Source organism: Tetrapisispora phaffii, chromosome 7 (assembly GCF_000236905.1).
Source record: "Tetrapisispora phaffii CBS 4417 chromosome 7, complete genome".
Classification (NCBI taxonomy): Eukaryota; Fungi; Ascomycota; class Saccharomycetes; order Saccharomycetales; family Saccharomycetaceae; genus Tetrapisispora; species Tetrapisispora phaffii.
The window spans coordinates 598,745-620,814 of NC_016526.1; the positions used below are offsets into that span (position 1 = coordinate 598,745).

Sequence of the window (22,070 nt, forward strand, 5' to 3'; positions counted from 1 at the left end):
AGTGCACAACAATTATCATAGTTATTGTAACTAGCGTGGTTAGTAATAAGAATAATCAATGATTACAGTATTCGTATTAATTTCTTTCAGACACTGTTATCAATATAATTTATATAACTTCATAAAATATAAATAAAATCAATTAATGCATTTAGAATAACCATTGATCTGTCATTATAATATTATATATTTATACGTACATATTGTTACAATACCGTTATTATGTAGTTAGCCTAAATAAATAACAATAATTAAAGAAGCACAAAAACATAACCAGTGCTAATGTGAAATGTAATTAATGATTAATTACTTGCTATCACCACTATTTTCGTTAACCCCATTGTTCTCATTATCCATTGTTTCACTCGTTGTAATCTCATTAGCATCATTAGCAGCACGAGTGGACGCATTTGATGTCACTTTATCTTGGAAATATAAATCACTTCCCATCAACCAACTGGCATGCAACTTACCTAGTTGATTTATTATATTAGTATTGCATTGTTTAGACATAGTATCAAGATGCTGTGTAGCTTCCTCCAAATTATCTTGCAATTGTGATAATTGTTCCGCTAATCTGCTATATTGTCTCTGTTTGGTATCGTTCATTTTTACTCAAAAAGACTGTTAAATTAGATATGCAGCTCAATAATAACTTATCAATTTAAACTATTATTTTAATTCAATCGCTGTTCTATAAATATTACATTAAAATAAACTTTTAAATCTAATCTAATTGTTATAATGAATATCAATTGTCGTGTTTTTTAATAGAGCTTTTATTATGCGGGAGATGACTTTTTATGTAAACATTAGAAACAACAATATAAAATTTAAAAGGAACTTGATCTACTTTCTATTGTATATACTTTTGGTGTTGATTATAGTTACTTATTCCTTATTTAAAACTTAAATTGTAACGGTGGAAGTGCATCTACTTGGAATTTCATTCGAGCATAAGTTTGTTATATTACAATAACAGAGTACCATGTCTAATAATGAGATGTTGGAAAATCCAACAGAATTGCTAAAAAACTTACAGGAGTTGTTCTTAGTTGAGCACGATGTTAAATCATTGGAAAAGATTGATACCAGTATCAATAGATTGACAGAATTAACAAAAGAAAAATTAAATTCAAACCATATTGAAATTTCTAAGCAAACTAGCGTCTTGGATAAAGGTAACATAGATATTTCTGCTTTAAGAGATCAATTGGAAAGAGCGCAAGATGAGTCTGACCAATATAAGTCTGCCAATGCAATGGAAACTAAAATACAGGAACTAGAACGATTAGAAGCTGAGGTAAAGAGAATACGAGAAGATCTTAATGAAAAAGTGTCGACTTTGGTGAAATTAGACAAAGAGATAGCAAATGAAGTCAATTTTGATGATAAAAGTTCTATGAATTCAGATGACCCAATAACAAAGGCTAATATTCTAAAATTGAAGCTCTATAGATCAATGGGGGTTATTGTAGACTCCGTAAACAATCAAATACTTATAAATCAAGAAAATGGTGAAATTGATATTTTGCCAATAGAAAATGAGTACAGTGACTATTTTGTTACTAAACATATTTGGAGTAAAATTAAAAACAGAAAATAATGAATACTAGTTATATTATATGGATCTTCTAAACATGTAACTGCATATTATAAAATATATGAGCACTTGAATATATTTTAGTTTGTAATATTATCCCCTTATTTAAAGAATTAACTATAGTCGCCAATTGGTGCTTATACGTACCAATTTACATTTATATATGTCATTAAGAAAAACACACTTCTTTTTTTATTGGAGTACGTCAATATCTTTCTATTTTATACTAAGTCAGTTTTACTTAAAACAAATCTAATAATTCTTGAGTGTTCGAAGACGTTTCCTGATCATGATTATCTTTCTTGTGAATATCTAAATCGTAAATTCCTTGCTCAATTGCACTTCCATCAGCATTTGAATTAGTATTATTACCAAAGTTAAAAAGATCATCTAAATCGTCTAATGCGCTGGAATTCTGTATTGGATTGGAGTTATTTGAACTGTAATTATCGTCATTGTCGTTGTCATCGAAATCCAATAAGACCTCATCATTCATGTTGTATGCAAGTTCGTTTTTGGCTATATCCTTTAATTCGTCTAAATGTTTACCCCTGATGACTCTCTGGTGTTGCGCATATTTATTTTTATTGTCTACTTGTGGTTTTAGGGTTATGGAACTAATTGTAGAAAGTTCTCTCAACAATTTTTCCAAAACATCTGGAGATAATTTATCCAACGTGCTAGCAATTTGTGGTAAGTTCATGGAACATAATTGTTTAACTAGTCCTTCAACATTAGGCATTGATAGACATCTCCAATACATCATAGCCAAATCTCTAACATCAATCTCATTTGTTTGATTTGTAGCCAATTCTAAAATGTTTTGTAGTATAGATCCTGGTAATTGCGAGTGCAATCTCACGATAGTCATCAATATCGATGTTTGTGTCAAAGGTTCCTCATGGACAAAATTGTCTACAAATATGCTAATTTTTTCTGTCAAAGAAGGAAATTTAATTGGGTACTGTCCAAGTAGCCATATATAGTTACATTTTGCATCGTCTCTTTGTAACATTGAATCTGGATCGGACCAAGCATTTAAGATAGCACATACACTAGTGATCATTTCATCATTAGTAGAACAATGTCTCAATAAATCACACATTGCTGAACAACACTCATCTTTGTAACTTTCTTGCCGTTCTTGAAAGTCAATTAAAATATCTAGCACTTTACTAACAAAAGTTTCATGTGAATATTTAATCCCTAACTGAGATAAAGCTTGAATTGAGCGTGACACGAATTCAGGTTCAAATTCCATGGTATATTCCTTTAGCTCGGATAATAGTAACTGACATTGCTTCGTATTTGCAGGATCAACTAATCTAACCATAATCTCGATCTTCTCTAATTTTACATACAGAGGATCATTGAATTTAACGTAGAATATTCTCAACTCTTTTGAAAGTAGTTCCGGATATTTTTCTAAGATAATTCTTATATTTTTCAATGCAATATATTGTAATTCCGGTGGTGTAGACATCAACGAAACTAAAGCAGATGTCATTTTCTTCATAATTACAGAATTGCTGGATTGTGGTTGTGTTAATTCTAAGTTTCTTATGATGACCTTTATTGTTGATAATACTACTGCAGGGTTAACATGTTGTAAATGAGCTGTAACTCTGTCTATAATTTGTTGGGCCTCTATAGAGTCCTTTGCCTGGTATTCTGTTAATGCTGTCAAAATTGTAATTCTTGCCCACTCGGTGCATTCATTCAATGCCAATAAATATTGGTTGACATGTGAGCTAATTAAATCAAGCAGTAACACTGCATCTGGATCCATTACGCTAATTTCAGTCAATGCAGCAGTAGCATTCGCTACCACCATAGGATTTGAGTCATCTAATGCGGCAATTAAATCATCCAACACACCAATTTCAACACATAATTCTTTATTCAACTGAAATAATTTGGCAATACAAATGACAGCTGTCTTTCTCACATAAGGATTATCATCTTGTAAAGTTCGACGCAGCGGTATTTCGATATATTCTAAAATCTTGTCCACTCTGATCATACACATTGTTCTTATGGCCATGCAACGTATCAATGGATTTGGGTCTTGTGCATCAGTAACAAAAGTGTTAACAACTAAAATACATAATTCTGGATGAGTTTCTGCATAATTCATGACATATAAATAGACTAACTTCTTTTGTTCAACATCATTTGTGGCAATATTCTTCACAACATCTGGAAATAATGAAGAAACATCTTTCCCCAGAGTCATTTGCTGGATAGTCTTTTTGATAGCATCCTTACGAGTCTGTGGATATTGGGACACTAAACCAGTTCTCAGTTCACCAAGCTCCCCCTTTTCAGAAATGCGCGGAGCAACTCTGATCGAGTCCTTGATGAACTTCTTAATTCGTTTATCTAATGGAGGCATTGTCAATAGTGCTGTAATACCAACTCAATATGTTATCACCCTATCTATTCTTTTTTTTTTAGATTGTCCGTTTTGAAAACAATATACCTATGCAATTGAATCTTTATCAATAGAACTCCCAAACAACTTAAGTACTACAATTGACCTACTTTGGTTGATGGCAATGACCTTATATAAATGGGTTCCAGCATATTAATTTCTATCGATAATATAGTTATTTAATGATTCTTATTACTATTTCCATGGCCTGCCTATTATAAATTTAAAAACAAATGGCTTAACGGGACCAGACCGCCGGGTAACAAGATCACAGCATAGACGTCAGTGATATAAAGTGTCAGTAATTATGTTATTGGCGAGATGAAGGAAACAAGAGGCAGGCTAGTTTATGAAGTCGGCTAGAATTGGATATATTAGTAGGTGGGTTAATGAAACTTAACGGCCTTAGAGAGGCAAAAGGTTCCCATTTGAAAGTGTGATTAATTTAACTTAAAGAAGAAGTGAACTCTCTTCGGGGAGAACATGAATAGTGGAGGCATAGTGCAAGTTACAAGGTACAGTTTTCATATTTGCTATGTTTTTTAAAACCAACGGTGTATTGATAAGTTCGGTTGCTACTCATGAATCTGTATATCTGCAAACCTGAGTGCGGTTAAGCCAACACCAACAGAACATCTGCAATGAGAAACAGAGAATAGTTAAGATAAATTATTAATCGATATATATATAAGCAGTGTTATAGCAACAATGCCTACATCATCCGCTAAGTAGACAAAGTAAATGAAAACAGGACAGGTTGCAATTTTTGTCTACGTACATTTAAATACCGTAACCAAAATTCCAGTATAAAAAAAGATGCAGTAACAATCATCTCGATATGGTGCGCCAGATAGGACAGGTTATGACTAATGGCCATGTACAGGCTAGAATAGACAGTGCTCAGAAAAACGCAACCTTCTATCACCGGAGATGTATGTTATTGCTGAACCCAGTCAGACGTGTTGCTGTATCGGAAATAGTGAGTAACAAGTGTCATCGACTGGGATCCATACGTTCCTTCGTATCTATTTCAAACCAACACCACTTGGTCAATAAGCTTGTGATAACTTGGCCAAAGGAGAGTTCTTGGTGGCGGAAACAATGTCATTTCAACCACCTATGCTGGCGTTGAGCTCTAAGAATCCTATTTCCAATAACCATACTGGAAGAATAGTCTGCACTCTCGATTACTGTCACAGCACTTACTGTCACAGCAATTGCTGTCGTTTCGAAACCATAATATCCCAAGCGCTCTGTCACGAATCCAGTTGGGCAATTATCGTGTCTTTTTGTTGCAAAAGCTCAACTTTTTGGAATATTTTGTCGTTAAAAATAAATTGGCCAGTGTGGTGTGTGGGTGTTAAACTACACATTTTTCGAAAATAATGCAGTCACTCGGAAATGTGCTGACAGCTTCGCGCAAAAAGCTTCAAAACCCGGACACCATCGAAGAAACATCTGGTCCGGTTCATGATAATTTTGGTAGTAAGGACCATCGATGACCTAACTCTTACAGACAAATTATGGATTTTGTCAATTGTCAATTGAAAATGTTTTTCAATTGACAATTCCAATTGAATGAAGAATACTTATACAACTCTATATTTAACAGTTGGCTGTATATCTGTAAGTAACATCTCTTTACAATTTTGTTCACTATTTTTCTTTATGTAACGATCCAATAACCAGCTCCACATACATATAAAATCATGTCTACTGAAATTTTAGTTTTAAGAGGTACCTTAGAAGGTCACAACGGTTGGGTCACTTCCCTAGCCACCTCCGCTGGTCAACCAAACTTATTGGTCTCTGCTTCCAGAGATAAGACTTTGATCTCCTGGAAGTTAACTGGTGATGACCAACAATACGGTGTCCCAGTCAGATCTTTCAAGGGTCACAACCACATCGTTCAAGACTGTGCTTTAACTGCTGACGGTGCTTATGCTCTATCTGCTTCTTGGGATAAGACTTTAAGATTATGGAACGTTGCCACTGGTGAAACTTATCAAAGATTCACCGGTCACAAGTCCGATGTTATGTCTGTTGCCATTGACAGAAAGGCTTCCATGATCATTTCTGGTTCCAGAGATAAGACAATCAAAGTCTGGTCCATCAAGGGTGACTGTTTAGCCACTTTATTAGGTCACAACGACTGGGTTTCCCAAGTCAGAGTTGCTCCAAATGAGAAGCAAGAAGATGACAATGTCACTTTGATCTCTGCTGGTTCCGACAAAATGGTTAAGGTATGTTAAATTTTATTTTTTTATTGCTCTTTGATGTGAATTACTACAAGATGGATGATTTTAGTTTTACTAAGTTTTAAAATGTAATCGTCAATGAGGGTTATTATTTGATATTACATATGATGTATTCTTATATTTGCTACTTCGGAGAAGGTTTACCTTCAATGAGACATACTTATAATCACCAAGATCTCTGATGTACAAAATATCAATAATATCTTTTCTTTGATATCGGAACTAACATTAATGCAAAACTATTGAATCGAAGATCTTATATATTCATGAGTTAACTTGTAACAATTTTACTAACAATTATTATTCTAATAATAATCTTTATTATTATTAATATCTGATATTACTTTAGGCCTGGAACATCAACCAATTCCAAATCGAAGCTGATTTCGTTGGTCACAACAACTACATCAACTCTATCACTGCTTCTCCAGACGGAAGTTTAGTTGCTTCTGCTGGTAAGGATGGTGACATCATGTTATGGAACTTAAAGCAAAAGACTCCATTATACACCTTGAGTGCTCAAGATGAAGTTTTCGCTTTAGCTTTCTCTCCAAACAGATACTGGTTAACTGCTGCCACTGCTACTGGTATTAAGGTCTACTCTCTAGAAGACGAGGTCTTAATTGACGAATTGAAGCCAGAATTCACTGGTTACAACAAGGCTGCTGAACCACATGCTGTCTCTTTAACCTGGTCTGCTGATGGTCAAACCTTATTTGCTGGTTACACTGACAACATCATCAGAGTCTGGCAAGTCATGACCTCTAACTAAGTTTAGATGGCCCCTCATGTATAATTCCCGTAAATTATTAACTAATATCATATTCTATAAATCAATAAACAAAGTAAAATTTTAACTGACAATGTATAATTATATACACCATAAGAAATAAGGAAAAATAATACGAATTGGATGTGATATTCATAAGAATATACCATATTAACATACAATTATATACATGCAGTAAATAGACATTTATAGTATTATAAAATATTTACTGAGAGAGTTGTTTAATTATTTTCCTGGGTAATCTTCTGTTTAGCCTTATAAACTTTCTCTAATTCGCCGTCTGCCTCTTTGATTAATTCAAAGAAGTCTATCTCTTTTGCCATCCCAACAGAATCTTTCAATAGTCTTTCTGCTTTAGCCAAAGCACCTGAATGCAAATTCAACACTCCAAGACCGTATGTTGATAATGCAATCGCTTGGGATGCTGATGGATCAAGTTGCTCAGAAGCTTTGAACCTCAATTTATTATTTTTCTTAGCAAATTGTACAACACTGTCATAACATTCTGTAGCCATCTTTAAACACGTATCCCTACTTTTATTTAAAGTTCTTAAAGCGCTGATTACAGGCTTATCATTCTCTAATTGTTTGTCTGTTTTGATTTTTTCGTTTATATTGTAAATGTCAGCTTCATATTTCTCAGATTGCAAATATAACAATGAACCTAAGTTTGCTTGTGACAATAGAATTTGCCCTGGCGGCATGTCAGCCATTACCATCCACTCGACAGTCGTCATTTTGCAGCTCAATGCAGCTGATAAATCTTTAGAAGATAAACAATATGCTGTATACAAATCTCTTGCTGTAAAGTATTCCTCTTTGAATGGTTCCCACGCACTGCTATTTTTCTGCAGATCCAAAATCATGTAGCCCTCATCATTCAGTTTGATGTTGTCAGTATTGACAACTGGTTTGAATACCTTATCTTCTAAAACCTTGCCTTGTGAGGCCAATTTAATCCTTTCTTGTCTCTTCTCAAAGAATTTCTTTAATTCCTGCGATCTTGTTAAAATTTCTTCTTGAGCTAATAACAAATGAGCTAACAAATTCCTTTTACCTATAACTAAGTCCTTATTAGTTTCTAACGATTTAATTAAGACTCGCAAGTCTCTCCTAACCATATCTGGTCTCTTATCCACAGGGACCTTCCCAGGTTCGCTCAAGGCTTCATAATAACGATATAATAATTCATTGTAAAGTGTATTAGCTTCATCGTACATAGCCAATTTTTCGTACATTTCTGCTATTTTCAATTCAATACCTGTGTATTCATCACTTAGCGGATCCAATCCCTTTTTATTTGCTTCTTCAATAGCCTCAATATAATATTTAATTGCTTTCCCATAATTAAAATTCTCTTTATCGCTCTCTTCCCATAATCCCTTTCTCAATATCGAAGCCACTGATTTTGGGAATGTATTGTGTGGCCAATAGACATACCAAACGTAAAATGATAAAGCACCAAAACCAAGTAATGATAATACCCATTTCTGAATTCTTTGATTTTTCTGTAATTGGAGTTGTTGAAGCTGTTGTTGTTCTTGACTTAAACCTAACCTTGAGTTGGATATACTCCTGCCTACCCTCAAATACTTGTTAAATTGGGAACCTGGCCTTCTCATCATATTCGAGATGGCAAATTGTCTCCTTATCACACCTCTATAAGCTCCGGTTAACATGATTTCAATTTTACTTAACACTGGGAGTCGCCCTTTGAATTTTGTTCTTTCAAGTTATAACCAATATAACGACCACGAGTTTGCTTGAAAAGAATTTATATTCGTGGAATTCTAATAGTTTAGTCAACTGCTCCCACTAAGATGATTACAACACAACTATATAGTATCCTTTTCAAATGACTCTAATCGAATAAATGTCTTTATAATCGTTGTTATAACAAGGAAAACTATTTCTAAAAGAACGGAAGAGTCTAAAATTAAAAAAGGGCCCTTTATTGATCAGAAGAGGTTTAAATGAAATGTTTCCCAAAAGGCATAGAATGTATCAATTCATAAGGATTCTGAGTGTGGCATCAGACTCATTAGGTTGACAATATATATAACAAGGAAATGTGTGGGAGATATGCGTTGGGATTCAATGGCAAGGATTTATTTACTCAAGTGGGGTTATTCAATTTAGAGATCATCAACGATAGCAATGAGGATGCTGATAAAAAAACTAGCCAATAATAATACCTCGTCAACTGTAGGAACTGAATCCTCTAATACAGGTATCTTTGAGGCTAACTATAATCTGGCACCAAGCGCCTATGGAGCAGTTTACCGTGCTGATTTAGATGGAAATAAGTTGAGTTATATGAAATGGGGATTAATTCCACAATGGGTTGGCGATCTCAGTACATTCAAAGCAAACAAGACTTTCAATGCTAGAGAGGAACACTTGCTGGACAGCAAAATGTGGAAGCCTTGTGTTAATTATAAGAGATGTGCAGTGCCCATAAGTGGTTACTATGAGTGGAGAACCATTAATAAGGCAAAGACTCCATATTATATAACCAGGAAAGACGGTAAATTGATGTTTTTAGCTGGACTGTATGATCATAACAGAGCTTATGATTTTTACTCGTTTACTATAGTAACAAACACCGCCCCCAAAGAACTAGAATGGTTACACCAACGTATGCCTGTAGTATTAGAACCTGGCACCCTCGAATGGGACAGTTGGTTTGATCATGATAAGCATGAATGGTCCGAACCTGAATTGAACAAAACCTTGAAAGCCACCTACAATTCTGACAGTTTGTTTTGTTATCAAGTTTCAAAAGACGTCAACAAAGTCGAGAACAAAGGTGCTAGATTAATAAAGCCCATTCTCAAAGAGGATAAGAAAACTTATGATGCAATAAAAAAAGAGGAGTCTATGAAGCTAGAAGACTCTGAAAATATATCGTTATCCCAAATGTCAGACGAGGAAAAGAATGAATCAATGAAACAAGAATCATCTACAAATTCAGAAGAAACAGAAAAGGTAAAAAGAGAAGACAGGAGTTTATCATCTCAATCGTCAGACGATACAAAGTCGAAGAAGCCCCCCAAAAAGAGGCAGAGCATAGAGGATAGGTTACGTAGTTCCACAAAGAAGCATAAAACTTAGTGAACTATCTAGTACAATCGAATAATTATAAAAAAATAACAATATTAATCTTCCTCATTCACGTTGCTTCCAAAAACCAAACCAACACAGACCTCAAAAACCATGCTATCAACACCAGATAGCTATCAGAAAGCAATGCATAAGTCTATAAACGTATATATACTTTATAATCGTTAATTAACTCAATAACATCTTATTTATTTACTGACATATCTTAATGGTAAGGACCAAAAAACAAAATCTAAAAACTCGACATTGTTACTTAAAAGAAAGATGAAACTTCTTACGATTTGTTATATAATGAAAGAGGGTATATTGTAATACGTTGATTTAGCTGGGTAGCGATTGTGTATATTACACAGAGTAGTTTAACTAGTTGGAATCCTGTTCGTTTTAACTCACTGTTACTATAGCTAAACGGAGCTGAACAATAAATCTTCATTTTAACACGACAATAAACCAATAGATATAATGCAATCAGAGTACGTTCAAGAGAGACTAGCGTCTTTGAATAAGGTGGATGATAAACTATGTTCTCTGTTGAAAGAGGTATCGCAAATGGTTTACACATTTTCTGAACTGAAAAGAGGTAATGAGACATTGAAACCGAATTTTAATGAACATATTAAAGAGTTTTTTGATACTCTTGATTCTGCTACATCAAGTCTGCATAAAGAAATTGAATTGCTAGATGAAAATACAGGTACCAGGGTGTTACCAATTAATGTAAATAAGAAAGCATTGGGGCAGGATACCGAGAAGATGAAAGAACAGATGCAATTATTGAAGGTACTACTTCAATCTGACAAATAGCATAAAATTCTACAAAAATCAATTTGAAGAGATATCAACAATAGTTATGTTCATAGTTGTGTGTACATATATATATTCTCTTATGGGGTAGCATGTTTTTATGAAGGCTATGGATATCATTAGTGAACATTTAGGAAGAAGTAATAGAAGAAAAATGTCATTTATTTATATATAAAGAATGAAATTATATTAAATAGTCAGTCCCACATGGTTTTATTATAATAAAATATTATTCAAAGGGTATTATTAAACAAAATATGCAAATATGTTCGCTTTATATTGTGAATAATCAATCTACTTGTTGGCTTTCTTTTCAGAGTTTTCGATCCACACAACAACAGATTGATCAAATTGGTTAGTCAATGCAGATATAGACCCAGATAATACTTCGGACCATTGTAGAGCCAATGTCTCGTATTCTTCTATGTCTTCAACGGGAGTAACTTCTGTTAAGAAAATATTGTCGGTTTCTTCCAAATCAACATTATCCTCGATTGCACATTTTAACGAGAATTGGATAATTTCTATTTGTAATAATTCATCATTGATAGAGATGGATTCCATCATCCATTGGACGAATTTGATAAAACAATTGTAACTTTCTTCAATTCTACTGATAGTGTCATCTGGTAATGTTAGATTAAAGTTCAATGTTTTCGAAACAATTTCTGATTGTAACGATCTAGTTAAATAGTAGTTTAGTATATCAATAGTTTCTAAAACTTTCAAATAAAATGCACTGATTTCTCTAACTACTGATTCAACAGGTACACTACACTCAGCATTCGCAGGATCTGAGAACTCAAAATTTGAAAGTCTATCATTGTAAAACCTCAACTTTTTAACATATTTAATCAGGGTGGATCTTTCAAATCTTAAAGTAGAAATTTTACGAAGTATGCCAATAAATTTATTGAGCACATGAACATAACTAGAAATATACACAGAGAAAAGATCCTTAATCTCCATAAAGATACTATGGAGTTCAGGTGTCAATTCTAACTCAACATATTGTTCATTGTCACTAGCAGCTGTCATCTTGAGTTTGTTTCTTGTGATGGATCAAAAATCGTGACGATCGTTAAACGATATTTTATCAATGCAAAATGGGGGAATAGCTTCGAGTTGCAACTCAGTAAAAAGAAAATCAATTGGAAATAGTTTGGAATTTAACCAATCAAACCTTATTTAACCAGCTAGAGGCAACCTTCACCACACGTAACATGATCCATCTCATATTTTAAATCAGCAAACTCTTGTTTATATAGTCTAGAAAGAGATCAGATCTTACATATTTCTACAAAATATCCGGAATATGCGATAAAAGGTTGCCTTAAAATATTATAGTGGATTTTACTTTTGTAGCTAAGTTTAAAATGATTATCTTTAGAGTTGGAGTTGTTATTAGTGTTCAATGAGCCTCATAGATGTCTATATATTGAATAGTGATACGTTCAAATACAATTGTAAAGTTTAATTGGTGATGGGGTTAACATACACGCCTTTAGAGGACATAACTAAAATTGTTGATATTTCAAGAGAAGCATTCTTCAAGAAGCAGAAATATTTGGCTGGTTTAAAGAATCCCAATAAAGAAGATAAGGAATTTAGATCACAGCTTTTGAAACGGTTTTATTATGCTATTAAAGATTCCTCAGATGAAATTGAAGATGCTTTATTTCAAGATTTCCATCGTTCACCACAAGAGAGCAAATCTTTCGAAATTATTAAATTGCTCAATGATATTCTACATATGATTTCAAACTTAGATAAATGGATGAAACCAGAAACCATTAGTGATTATTCTCCTCCATTTATGTTTGGTAAAACTCAAGTGGAGAAGATTTCAATGGGTTCAGTATTGGTCATTGCACCATTTAATTTCCCAGTGTTGTTGGCTTTGGTTCCTGTTGCTTATGCAATTGCAGCTGGTAACACAGTGGTTCTTAAACCAAGTGAACTTACTGAGAATTGCTCGATACTTATTGAAAAGATTATCGAGCGAGCCCGTTTCCCTGTTGGTTACGTCTCTGTAGTACATGGTGGTGTCGAAGAAACTACCAAATTAGTCGAATCAGGAAAGTTTGATAAAATATTCTACACTGGCTCACCAAAAGTTGGTTCCATTATATCTCAAACTGCTGCAAAGACATTGACACCTTGTGTATTAGAACTTGGTGGTAAATCGCCAACATTCATTACTGATAAGTTTAACAAAAATAACATAGAAACTGCAATGAAAAGAATATTTTTTGGTGCTTTTGGTAATTCTGGTCAAATATGTGTCTCCCCAGACTATATTGTTGTACATGAAACTTTGTATGAAGAAGTGTTAAAAACTGCTAAACTGCTACTAGATGAGTTTTGGCCAGATTTTAGTTCAGAAACTGAATATACTCATATGATTAATAAAGTTGCGTATGATAAAGCCCAGAGAAAAATAAAACTGACAAAAGGTAAAAAATTATCTGTGAAAATTGCTAATATGCAGTCTGATAAATTAGAAGAATCACTTTGCATCCCTCCTACTGTTGTTTATGATCTAGGATGGAGCGACATAGTGATGCAGGAAGAAAACTTCTCCCCAATATTACCAATTGTATCATATTCAAATTTAGATGATGTGCTTGACATCATAATCTCCAAGCATGATACCCCATTAGTTCAATATATTTTTTCAGATGATAATATTGAAATTGAACGTATTTTAAAGAGGTTGAGATCTGGAGATTGTATTATCGGTGATACGATGATCCATGTAGGCATTCAAGATGCACCATTTGGCGGTATTGGTAATTCAGGATACGGAAGCTATGGAGGGAAATGGGGGTTTGCTGCATTCACTAATGAAAGAATTGTCTTCAATCAACCATTTTGGATGGATTTCTTACTTTCTATGAGATATCCCCCTTTTACTCCAAAGAAGAAGGCTTTGATTGAAAATTTGACTGAATCGGAACCATGGTTTAACAGAAGAGGTAATGATGATTTTATATTGTACCGTCTGCCAGTCATCTCTTCGGTTGTTAATCTTTTAAAGAAACTCTTTTAATTTATCTTGGACCTTAATCGCAACATTATTATACTAAAAACAATTTATATTCCAATATCCTATGTATATATGCTACTTTAAACTATTACTTCAATTAAATTGTTGGAATTGAAAAACTAATATTTTCTTATATTGTTATATAAAAGTTATTTATTACCAATCGTCATCATCGTCATCATCATCTTGTTCTGCGTCACTCTCCACTCTCATTTTATTTGCCCTAGCGGCTAATGCAGAAGCTAAACCAGTACTGAAATTAGCTTGGGTAGCAGTGGCTGGTTCAGCTGTAGATGCAGTTTCTGAGATTGTTACAGGTTGTGACACAACTGTACTAGCGGCTGGTGGTGCTGGTGTAGAAGAGCCTGTATAAGCTATAATATAATTAGTTGGCACCCAACCTTCTTTTGCACCATCTAAGGTTTTGGCTAATGACCACCCACTTGCTTCTTGCTTTGAAATAAATACCACGTCTCCTTTCTTTAATGGAAGCTCAGATGGATTACCAGATCCAGGGAAGTCATATGCAGCTTCAAATTTCGGTACAGATGATTGCACTGGTGGAGGAGGTGGAGGAGGTGGAGGTATGTTATTTAATTGAGTCTGCTGTGTTTGCACTGGAACTTGTTTTGCAACTGGTTTGTTTTGAACTGGCTTCTTTGAGCCAGGCGGAGGAGGAGCAGGTTTTTTGGAAGTTCTAGGAACAGGAGCTGATGGTTTGCTAGACGATTTGTGATGACTAGGACGTGCGGCAGCAGGTACGCTTTGCTGGATGCCAGAACTTTTTTTGCCTCTAGGCTTCTTTTTCTGTTTAGAGTTAGCTGGATTACCACGACGGACATAAATTTTTTTGGACTTATAATTATCACCATACTTTGGTGCAGCTTCGGTAATTTCACATTTAACTCTTCTGATTTTACCAGGCTTCTTTTGATATTCAATTGTTGGACCAATTTTTATCTGAATTTTGCTGTTCAATTTCTTTAAATGAGTTATCAGCTCAGTCTTAAAAAAGGTATTAATTAATAGGTCTGGTTGATTCGATTTTGCAAGATTAATAGCCATCCAGTCATCTTGTAAGTTGGTTAAACCAACACTAACTATATGGTCAACAGGTATGTTGTACTCTAATGAATATTGCATTGCATTCTGCACATTTGTTTGTGCAATAACATAAAATGTTTTTGCCGTTAGAATAAAAACCTTTTTAACCCTGACGGATGACCTACCAAATTTACTTTGTAGACAATGACCTTTAATGGAAAATATTACACTATCTTTTATCCCAGCTTGTCTCTTAATATAAGCTCCCCTTGCTTTACTATCGTTACATAACAGGTAATCACCCATGAAAGCTCTATAGCCGATCAAAGACATGGATCTTCTCTCTTTCCTACCTCCTAACAATTCAGTACCTTTATCACGTAATTTCTCATACTTGTTACCACCTTTTCTCTCTCTAATAACTCTTTGAATTTTAACAGCCGAATCTATTCTTCTTTGTAAGAATCTTCTCCATGCACGTTGAATTCTGGCTGCCATGTTATACCAGTACCTATCTCTCATGTGCTCCAAAGCAAATAATGTTTCAGGGGTTTTGATAAAAACTTGTGAAACACCAATTTGGTACTCCTTTTCTGGAATAGATGCATCTTTCAAAATCCACTTAACAGCATCAATTGTTTCACCCTGCCATGTGTAGTCACCAGCATAAGAACACTGTGGGGATAATAAATAGAATCTCTCAACAAATTTATCAAATACTTGTCTGTATGCAAAACCTGCTCTTCTAATGCGAACATTCTCTTGTAAACCTAAATATTTCACTTGATGTAAGACTTGACTATCATCGTAATCCTCCGGTAATTTGGTTTGATTCGGTTTGATGGTTCTGATATATGATGGTTGTGCTTTTGATAGAGTTTCAACTAGATCGTTAGCACTTTTAATAATCTTATCACCTGCAGTTGGTGCTTTTCTCTTGTTCTCAGTATTGACTTGTTCAGGGAATAATGATTTTAAGAAACCATTTTGAGTGGTGCCAATCAGTTCGGCTAAATCCTTTTGTAATTGATCCTTATTTTTATCAGTAATACCATTGACATCGTATGTGACATCACCAGCATAATGTTTAATGACAAATTTATTTGATCTCAATTCAAAATGAGGATTAGATGAGAATAGATTTAAACGCTGTGAAAATGCTTGATCGGCTGCATTAGAATCAGCATGGGCAGTGGCAACAGAATCATTCATTGCAGCAAAGATACCAGGTGGTCGTCTACCTTCAATTAATTCACACACAACCTTGTTATCAAAGAACTTGATTGGAGTCCACTGAATTTGTTCCTTTTCATAAGTTTCTTGTTCGGATTTCAATGTTAATTGAATAAAAATTTGTTGCAACTTTTCATTAACGTAGTTGATACAAATTTGTTCAAATGAATTATGTTCAAAAATTTCAAAACCGTAAATATCCAAAATACCAATTGATTTATCAGCACCAGGGTATGCTTGTAAGGAGACGTTGACTCTTTCAACAATCCAATCGAATAGATTGTTATAAATAGCTTTAGCCAAAGCATCTTCTGCGGCGTTGGCTTGGACAATATTTAGAGGAACATGGTAGACAGAGCCTCTTCTCATACCATGACTAGTTTCCATGGTTCTTTCTACCAGGCCCTTAATTAAGATACTGGCATCAATTTGTAATAAGTATGCAACAAAATCAGTGACAGACGTGTCTCTAACTTGAGCATTTCCTTCTTCATTTTCTACAAAAGAGATATTACCAATCCATAAAATAAATGCTAACATTCTAAATATTTGATCTTGTTCATCTTGTGAAAGACCAATAATTTGCATGGCTTTTATTGTGTCTGCAAAATCTTTAATATCATCAATTGTGTCAACAGAAGTACACCCTGCTGCAGAAGTGTAGACGTATTGTTCTGGTTTCTGCACACCAAACGTTTGTCTATAGTTCTCAGAGGCACCTTTTGTAAATTGATAGAAGATGTGGAAATTTCTTTCATTCTTGATTTGACTGACAACTCTTTGTTTTTCTAACAAATAATTGGTAATGTTACCAGCACAAGGTTCATATTGTGCATTGAATTTAATTTCTAGATATTTACCATGTCTAGAGGAATTGTTATTTCTTAATGTCTTAGCACAACCAAAGGATTCTAACAGCGGATTGGTAGCTAAAACCATATCTTTAATTTTACTAATAGATTCTGAGTTGGTATCTGACGCAGCGGCGATATATTGCATGATCCTTTTAGCTGCTTCCGTCTTACCAGCACCAGATTCACCAGAAATGATGACACATTGGCTCTCATTGTATGCTTTCAAATTGTAGTACATAGACTCGGCAATTGCATAAACATGTGGAGGAACTTCTAATCTATTTTACCTTTATAAGATTGCAAAACAGCATCAGTATATATACCTAAATCTCTAAATGGATTAACACTGATCAACACATGACCAATGTATGTATAAATGATGCCATTTAAAAATCTTTTTTTAAATTCTCATTAATTGATTCATCTGAAATCTTAGTCAATAAGGTCAAATCAGAGACACCAACTTCTTTCTTCTTTCCAACATCAAAGGTAGCCTTTTTGATCTTTGCAGACCTCTTCTCTGGTTCTTGAGCACTCTTATTACGAGCACCCCTTTTAATGATAGCCATCTTCTATAGTTTAACCTGTATTTTCTAGAAAACTAAATTGAAACCTATACTTAGTTATAAAGACGTATTCAAAGGTTAACCTGTTGTCATTGAATGTATATTTATTCAATAATAAGGTGTATGTAATGGTAGTTTTATATATTTAATATTACTTCCACTTTTTACTTTTACTTTGCCTTTCACCTTAAATTATATTTTCGGGACGTGCATTGTGAAAGACATTATAATAAGCCTCTCTGTTTAAAGAGAGGTTTTTGTTCAACACTAATGCTTCAAAATAGGCGACTCTTTATAAATAGTTTATGCATTGTTAAGACATAATTTAATTCAAAGTGAATTGTATCTCATCTTATATAACTTGAAGGAAATAATTCCGTGTTTAATCGACTAACAGACGATATTAATAATAGATTATAAACAGAAATATAAATATGTATCTAAAAGTACATGGATATTATTATAATTTCATTTTTAATGTTTTCCGTTGGTACGTTTTCTACGTAATTCATTTTGTTCCTTTTCAACTTCTGGGTCGAAGCAAATGAATTCGTCTAAACCTTTACCTGCAGGGACCATTGGTAGGACAGGAACTTTCTTTTCAACAACAACTTCTAATAAAACAGGACCATCAAAGTTGAAAAATTCATGTAATGTATCTTCCATTTTGCTTTGTTCAGCTAATCTCATACCTTTCATACCCATTGCCTCAGCTATTTTGACAAAATCTGGATTCAGTTGATGTGTGTGTGAATAACGGTGTTTGTAAAACAATGATTGCCATTGGGTGACCATGCCTTGTTCTTCGTTATTCAATAATAAAATTTTGATTGGTGTACAGGCTTGCACAGCTGAAGATAATTCAGTCAATGACATATTGAATGACGCATCACCATCGATATCGATTACTACAGCATCTGGTCTTGCTACTTGGGCACCAATGGCAGCTGGTAGACCATAACCCATAGTGCCTAAACCACCTGATGATATAAATGTACGTGGTGTCTTCCAAGTCCAGTGTTGGGCGGCCCACATTTGGTGTTGACCAACACCAGTGGTTACTACAATAGGTTTCCCAGAACTGTTTGCGATCTCTGAAAGTTTAGCAATGACAGTTTGAGGTTTTATTTTAGAACCTGGAGTTTCTTTTTGGTAAGCATATGGATATTTTGCTTTCCAGTTGTTGATAGTATCCAACCATTCTTTTCTTTCACGTTCAGTAACAGAAAAAACAGAAGGAATCATTTGTTGCAAGTTAGTTGCAGCATCACCTTCGATGGGCACTTGAGTCTCGACAACTTTATTTATATTCTTGGCAGAAATATCGAAATGTATGATACCACCTCTATTCTCCAGAGCAGCACGGCGAGCCTCAGGTGCAAATTTACTGATATTTAATGTGACACGATCATCGAATCTTGCACCAACAGCAATGATCAAATCAGCATTTTGAATAGCTAGGTTTGCTGGAGCGTATCCATGCATACCTAACATGTCTAGTGATTTAGGATCATCTTGATCGAACGCACCCAATGCTTGTAAAGTTGTGGTAACCGGGATCTGGGCTCTGTCACTAAGCTCTTTGATTAATCTTGGACCTTCAGGATTATTTAAAATACCACCACCGACATATAAAATTGGTTTCTTTGCAATGTTGATCAATTCAGCAGCTCTTTTGATACCAGCTTCTGAGAATTGAGTGTATGCACTTCTTGTTAGTTGCTTTAATGCGTTTGATGGGATTGTGGTTTTAATTGGAATTGGAGCCCTCAATATTGAAGCTTGGACATCCTTTGGTAAATCGACCAAAACAGGACCAGGTCTACCACTAGTGGCGATTTCAAAAGCTTCATTGATGCATTTTGGTAAGTCTTCTACGCGTTTGACCATCACGTTCCATTTTGTACACGATCTTGAAATACCAATGACATCCGCTTCTTGGAAAGCATCGGTGCCGATAGCTGCAGTTGGGACTTGACCAGTGAAGACAACCATTGGCACGCCATCTGCCAATGCATCTGCCATTGGAGTGATGACATTTGTGGCACCTGGGCCGGAAGTGACTAAAACAACACCACATTTACCCGAAGCCCTGGCGTAACCTTCGGCCATATGGCCGGCACCTTGTTCATGCCTTGGCAACACGAAATTAAAATCTTTACTATTATAAATTGCATCGTAAACAGGTAAGATGGCACCACCTGGATAACCAAAGACAGTGTCTACATTATGTCTTTTCATCATTTCGTGGAAGATTTCACCACCAGTCAAACCGATTAAAGAACTATCCATTTCAGGATTTTTCTTCAATTCTTTTAACTTTGATTGTGATATTTTATTGGTAGAATCAGCCAAAGTCGGAGAAGCATTGAAACTTGGAGCAGGCGATGGTCTAGAGTAGACAGAAGATTTCAATGAGAGCTGAGAAGAAGTGAAATCTCTTTTCAACAAAGTAGCAGTAACAAACCATTGTGAATCTACTGATTTTGAGATTTTAGCTAGACGATTCAAAGAAGTTCTCGAACCAGTAGATCTAAGCATCTTGAACTAAATCCTTTCTTGCAATTATTACCTTTGCTATCAGATTAAGAAAGACTCCAACGGCTTTGGATGAGTGCCTCTTATTACAACAATTTCAAAAAAATTTAAAGAAAACTTATAGTATCTCTAATACAAAACATGAGAATTATATATGTATATAGGAGTTATATGGACACATTATCGTCAACCATCGAGAAAAGACTCATCTGTCTTTCTCTCTCTGTACCTGCAAAATCTTGATTTGTCACTCAATCAAATAATTTTTCACTGACCTTGTTTGTTTCTTATGTTTTGTTTGACCGCGATGGATGAAGGAAGATGCGTTGCGGGAACGGGAACGCCAAGAAACAATAATGGACTGAGAGCTCAACGAGCAGAATTAGTCATAGGTCAGGTCACCGTCTAGTTAAGAGAGGTGGTGGAACTATGTTTTTTGTGCTTGTGTTGTGGCATAATGTATAAAGTAGCTATATTATAGTGTGTGGAGTTGGCATAAGAAGGGGACACTAGCGGTTTACTCTGTTGTCAGGTTCACCTTTCTTCATAGCATCGTAGAGTTTTTTGAACTCGTTCTGTGACATGTTGGAGATATCCAGCATGTTGGGAGTTTTGGCAGCTCCTTCCGATGAGTTGAGGGACTCAGATTCAGAGCCTCGTCTCTCCGCTACCATGGGGTCCTGGTCCTGGGGCTTCTTTTGTTCATGGTGTTCACTAGAATATAAAAACTCGGTCTTCCTCCCTCCTACATTTGCGAAGTTCCCGCCGTAGACACCGTAATTCTTCGAATGTTTCTTCTTATCGTAAACGTCAAATGCGTTCCAAATACTTGACATGTTTGTTAGTTTATGTTATTACTTTCTTGTGCTACATGTGTTACAACTAGATTGAAAACAAGACTGAGAAATGGTTTCAAAAATAAAGGGACCCTTTTATAGGTTTTACAATTACGATGGTGTTGGTATTTGCATATGTTACGGCGTCACACATTAATTAAATGGGTGAAAAGTGTGACTTGGAGAACCTCAAAAGGTACCCCTAGTCTATGATTTCAGGGATTGTTTGAGTCGATAGTTACTCCACTTTGCAGATTCAACAATTATTTTAATAACTTGTTGCCAGAGGAGTGGTTTGGAAGAAGATGAGATATTTGAACAAAATATTACTTTACGGTTCAACACACTGTTCATTGCAGCTGGTGGCGATGGCGGCGGTGATGGTTGTTGGAGGGGGCGCTACTCCAGAGTGATGTAAATGACAGAATGCGTGTCACGTGATAGCCACGTGCAGTAGAACGATCGGCATGGGCGGTGGTGGCGGGTAACAACAACTGTAACGATGTCCAGTCAAGTTCCTCATAACTAGAGGAATGGACAACGTCAAGTACATGGAAGTAACAGTATGCAGAGCACTCTATTCTATACTTTGAAAACATGTTTGTTTCGAGCATTTGATAATAAGAACAGATACCAGGAGACAGCACCAGTTAAATATGGTTCCAATATCTGATATACAAACCCTAGATTAATAATTGAGGAGACACAAGCGTGGAGCCCGCAACAGGCTCAATGGTGTTGCAGTTGACTGGGTGGTATGGGTGTAAGTTAGTGTTCATAGTAGGTAAGGACTATGATATTTAATCTGATTGGTTCTGCTATTACGTAAGCTACAAGCGAATACTATTACACACTGTCGCATTCGAGACTTAAGTATTGTCACATTGTGTTCCTCTTTGCTCAATAGTTGAAGTCATTGCTTTAATATATTAATAGTT

At 35.0% G+C, this 22,070-nt stretch overlaps 12 protein-coding genes across 12 annotated transcripts; 5 read left to right on the top strand and 7 right to left on the bottom strand.

Annotated features, from left to right (window-relative positions):
• Positions 1–306: 306 nt before the first annotated feature.
• On the bottom strand, positions 307–609 carry HSK3 (Hsk3p; the record flags this gene model as incomplete). The annotated part of the gene is made up of 1 exon (XM_003686505.1): positions 307–609. One exon carries the CDS (start codon positions 607–609, stop codon positions 307–309), a length of 303 nt encoding a protein of 100 aa, XP_003686553.1.
• Positions 610–988: 379 nt separating this feature from the next.
• Positions 989–1,606, top strand: SPC24 (kinetochore-associated Ndc80 complex subunit SPC24; the record flags this gene model as incomplete). The annotated part of the gene is made up of 1 exon (XM_003686506.1): positions 989–1,606. One exon carries the CDS (start codon positions 989–991, stop codon positions 1,604–1,606), a length of 618 nt encoding a protein of 205 aa, XP_003686554.1.
• Positions 1,607–1,844: 238 nt separating this feature from the next.
• APL2 (Apl2p) lies at positions 1,845–3,998 on the bottom strand (the record flags this gene model as incomplete). The annotated part of the gene is made up of 1 exon (XM_003686507.1): positions 1,845–3,998. One exon carries the CDS (start codon positions 3,996–3,998, stop codon positions 1,845–1,847), a length of 2,154 nt encoding a protein of 717 aa, XP_003686555.1.
• A 1,748-nt stretch (positions 3,999–5,746) lies between these two features.
• On the top strand, positions 5,747–6,289 carry ASC1 (40S ribosomal protein RACK1; the record flags this gene model as incomplete). The annotated part of the gene is made up of 1 exon (XM_003686508.1): positions 5,747–6,289. One exon carries the CDS (start codon positions 5,747–5,749, stop codon positions 6,287–6,289), a length of 543 nt encoding a protein of 180 aa, XP_003686556.1.
• A 1,017-nt stretch (positions 6,290–7,306) lies between these two features.
• TPHA0G02850 (uncharacterized protein) lies at positions 7,307–8,764 on the bottom strand (the record flags this gene model as incomplete). Its single annotated transcript, XM_003686509.1, has 1 exon — positions 7,307–8,764. The coding sequence occupies one exon, from the start codon at positions 8,762–8,764 to the stop codon at positions 7,307–7,309; it is 1,458 nt and encodes a 485-aa protein (XP_003686557.1).
• Positions 8,765–9,242: 478 nt separating this feature from the next.
• On the top strand, positions 9,243–10,199 carry TPHA0G02860 (putative peptide hydrolase; the record flags this gene model as incomplete). The annotated part of the gene is made up of 1 exon (XM_003686510.1): positions 9,243–10,199. The coding sequence occupies one exon, from the start codon at positions 9,243–9,245 to the stop codon at positions 10,197–10,199; it is 957 nt and encodes a 318-aa protein (XP_003686558.1).
• A 471-nt stretch (positions 10,200–10,670) lies between these two features.
• Positions 10,671–11,012, top strand: MED11 (Med11p; the record flags this gene model as incomplete). Its single annotated transcript, XM_003686511.1, has 1 exon — positions 10,671–11,012. The coding sequence occupies one exon, from the start codon at positions 10,671–10,673 to the stop codon at positions 11,010–11,012; it is 342 nt and encodes a 113-aa protein (XP_003686559.1).
• Positions 11,013–11,306: 294 nt separating this feature from the next.
• SHE2 (She2p) lies at positions 11,307–12,050 on the bottom strand (the record flags this gene model as incomplete). Its single annotated transcript, XM_003686512.1, has 1 exon — positions 11,307–12,050. One exon carries the CDS (start codon positions 12,048–12,050, stop codon positions 11,307–11,309), a length of 744 nt encoding a protein of 247 aa, XP_003686560.1.
• A 445-nt stretch (positions 12,051–12,495) lies between these two features.
• Positions 12,496–14,064, top strand: TPHA0G02875 (uncharacterized protein; the record flags this gene model as incomplete). Its single annotated transcript, XM_003686513.1, has 1 exon — positions 12,496–14,064. One exon carries the CDS (start codon positions 12,496–12,498, stop codon positions 14,062–14,064), a length of 1,569 nt encoding a protein of 522 aa, XP_003686561.1.
• Positions 14,065–14,217: 153 nt separating this feature from the next.
• On the bottom strand, positions 14,218–17,430 carry TPHA0G02880 (myosin family protein; the record flags this gene model as incomplete). The annotated part of the gene is made up of 1 exon (XM_003686514.1): positions 14,218–17,430. The coding sequence occupies one exon, from the start codon at positions 17,428–17,430 to the stop codon at positions 14,218–14,220; it is 3,213 nt and encodes a 1,070-aa protein (XP_003686562.1).
• An 802-nt stretch (positions 17,431–18,232) lies between these two features.
• Positions 18,233–20,299, bottom strand: TPHA0G02885 (uncharacterized protein; the record flags this gene model as incomplete). Its single annotated transcript, XM_003686515.1, has 1 exon — positions 18,233–20,299. The coding sequence occupies one exon, from the start codon at positions 20,297–20,299 to the stop codon at positions 18,233–18,235; it is 2,067 nt and encodes a 688-aa protein (XP_003686563.1).
• A 506-nt stretch (positions 20,300–20,805) lies between these two features.
• SPG4 (Spg4p) lies at positions 20,806–21,132 on the bottom strand (the record flags this gene model as incomplete). The annotated part of the gene is made up of 1 exon (XM_003686516.1): positions 20,806–21,132. The coding sequence occupies one exon, from the start codon at positions 21,130–21,132 to the stop codon at positions 20,806–20,808; it is 327 nt and encodes a 108-aa protein (XP_003686564.1).
• Between the last annotated feature and the right edge of the window lie 938 nt (positions 21,133–22,070).